This window comes from Oncorhynchus tshawytscha, unplaced genomic scaffold (assembly GCF_018296145.1).
Source record: "Oncorhynchus tshawytscha isolate Ot180627B unplaced genomic scaffold, Otsh_v2.0 Un_contig_2548_pilon_pilon, whole genome shotgun sequence".
Lineage (NCBI taxonomy): Eukaryota > Metazoa > Chordata > Actinopteri > Salmoniformes > Salmonidae > Oncorhynchus > Oncorhynchus tshawytscha.
This window is the reverse complement of record NW_024609582.1, coordinates 48,422-51,011: the sequence shown is the minus strand read 5'-3', so window position 1 is coordinate 51,011 and position 2,590 is coordinate 48,422. Positions and strand designations below refer to the sequence as shown.

General features: G+C 45.1%; 1 protein-coding gene across 1 annotated transcript; it reads right to left on the bottom strand.

Annotated features, from left to right (window-relative positions):
- Positions 1–237: 237 nt before the first annotated feature.
- Positions 238–1,028, bottom strand: LOC121845201. Its single transcript, XM_042316045.1, has one exon. It carries the CDS (start codon positions 1,026–1,028, stop codon positions 240–242), a length of 789 nt encoding a protein of 262 aa, XP_042171979.1. The 3' UTR covers positions 238–239.
- Between the last annotated feature and the right edge of the window lie 1,562 nt (positions 1,029–2,590).

The window sequence follows — 2,590 nt, the reverse complement described above, 5'->3', positions numbered from 1 at the left end:
ATCATCATCTGCTCATCTATCACTCCAGTGTTAATTTGCTGACTTGTAATTATTTCACCACTACGGCCTATTTATTGCCTTACCTCCTCACGCCATTTGCACACACTGTATAGAGACTTTTTCTATTGTGTTATTGACTGTATGTTTGTTTTACTCCATGTGTAACTCTGTGTTGTTGTTTGTGTCGCACTGCTTTGCTTTATCTTGGCCAGGTCGCAGTTGTAAATGAGAACTAGTTCTCAACTGGCCGACCTGGTTAAATAAAGGTTAAATAAAATAAATAAAACAACTAAAATAAAAATATATAACAGTATGGTACAGCAGCTTTCCCAGAAGCCTGGTGCAGCTCTGGGTGGAGCTCTGGGTGCAGCTCTGGGTGGAGCTCTGGATCCATCTTCTATATTCATTCTGGTATCTCTAGACTCCCTGGGGGCGGGGCTTGGGAATTCGATTTGGGCGGTACTAGAACACTGATCAATATATCTCATTGGCTCATAGGTAGAATAGCCCACCTGTTCCAGGAAGTACCCCAATGACATGTCCGCGAATGGATGGCCGCATATGATCATGAGCAACCCCCTGCTAATGCGATAGGTGTTGACCGGGTCGAAGCTCCTCAGGTCCTCGTGCTTCGTCACATAGACCTTATCCACTGTCATGTCTGGACGCATACTGATGATGAGACGGTCCATGTTGCTGGTATCTATGTTACCAGTGTTGTCCTCACTGACGTACTCAGGCATGGAATCAGATGCTGTGAGGTGGAGGTTGCCCACCTCATAGAATGGGTAGCCATCATCAGGAAGCAGCCTCTTGCAGACATTGTTTTCACACTCACGTCTGTTGCGGAAGTGATGGAAACCAAAGTCTCCCTCTTCGGGGTCGTAATTTGCAAACATCTGGTTGTCGTTGTCAAAGACGATGTAATCGTTGGCGAACCAGAAAAGGAGCTTGAGTCCGTGCCTCGACCAGGGACGACCAAACCTAGAACCTCTCAGCTCCGCCATATTGTTCAATGTTCGAACCATGGTACCCTGGGGAGGGAGAGAGAGAGGGAGAGAGAGAGAGAGAGAGAGGGATAGAGGGATAGAGAGAGAGAGGGAGAGAAAGAGGGGGGAGCGAGGGAGGAGGGGGATGGATAGAGAGATAGGGATAGAGAAAGAGACAGAGAGAGAGAGAGAGAGGGAGTACAAGGAAACAGACAGCATTAAACAATACAGTTCATGATGATATAGTTAAGTTACCTCTGCTAAGAGGTCTGGACCTTTATGGCACAGGAATGTACTACTGTGGCTGTTCCCTAAATCTGGCATTACTGTTCCAGGCTTTGGATTTTCCATTTATATGTAGAGGTTGTACGATAGCACGTTAGCACGTAGGGCGCACCGATTGGTGTCAGCTCATTAGTCAGTATGTGTTACACCTGTGCTGGCTTGTCCATCTCGTTAGTCGGAAGGTGTTTCACCTGCGCTGGTTCAGGTGATATTTAAGAGTGGCTGGTCCAGGTGATATTTAAGAGTGGCTGGACCAGGTGATATTTAAGAGTGGCTGGACCAGATGATATTTAAGAGTGGCTGGCCAAGGTGACATTTAAGAGTGGCTGGCCCAGGTGATATTTAAGAGCGGCTGGCCCAGGTGATATTTAAGAGCGGCTGGCGCAGGTGATATTTGAGAGGGGCTGGCCCAGGTGATATTTAAGAGTGGCTGGCCCAGGTGATATTTAAGAGTGGCTGGCCCAGGTGTTATTTAAGAGTGGCTGGCCCAGGTGTTATTTAATAGATGTCTGGCCCAGTGCTCCAGTTGTCTTAATAGATGCGGAGGGTTAACTCCTTTAGTTGTCTTAATAGATGTGGAGGGTTAACACCTTTAGTTGTCTTGGTAGATGTGGAGGGTTAACTCCTTTAGTTGTCTTGGTAGATGTGGAGGGTTAACTCCTTTAGTTGTCTTGGTAGATGTGGAGGGTTAACTCCTTTAGTTGTCTTGATAGGTGTGGAGGGTTAACTCCTTTAGTTGTCTTGAGAGATGTGGAGGGTTAACTCCTTTAGTTGTCTTGAGAGATGTGGAGGGTTAACTCCTTTAGTTGTCTCTCCCTATTTTCATTTCTAGACAAACATTCCTTTATGTGATCTTCCCTGTTTTCGTTTTTCTCCACTTTGTGGTTTACTTCCTGTCTTGAAGTTTGGTTTGTGTTTTTCTTTTGTTTACCTCTTCTTGTTGAATTTAGTGGGTCTCATGGTGGGTGTCTTTTAGGCTCCCGTTGTTGTTGCTAGTCACACCCCCATGAGTGTCTTTCAGAACCCCTCCTAAAACCCGTTTCATTCTGGTTGCTGTCAGTGACTCTTTGTTAGTTCCCCTTTCTGTTTCAGTGACATATTTGGTTTTCTTGCTGTGGAACGTGACAATAGGACATCAAATAGAAAGGAGGACCAAGGCTCTCTTCATATCATTCATTAAAATGCCTTTATTAGTATGGCCTGTTCAATAGAAACAAACTTTTAAAAATCAGACGAAATCAAATCGTATTGTTGCTGTGGAACGTGTCATTTGGGATAAAGCCTGGATGATTCATGTGTTAAATTAAACAATACAC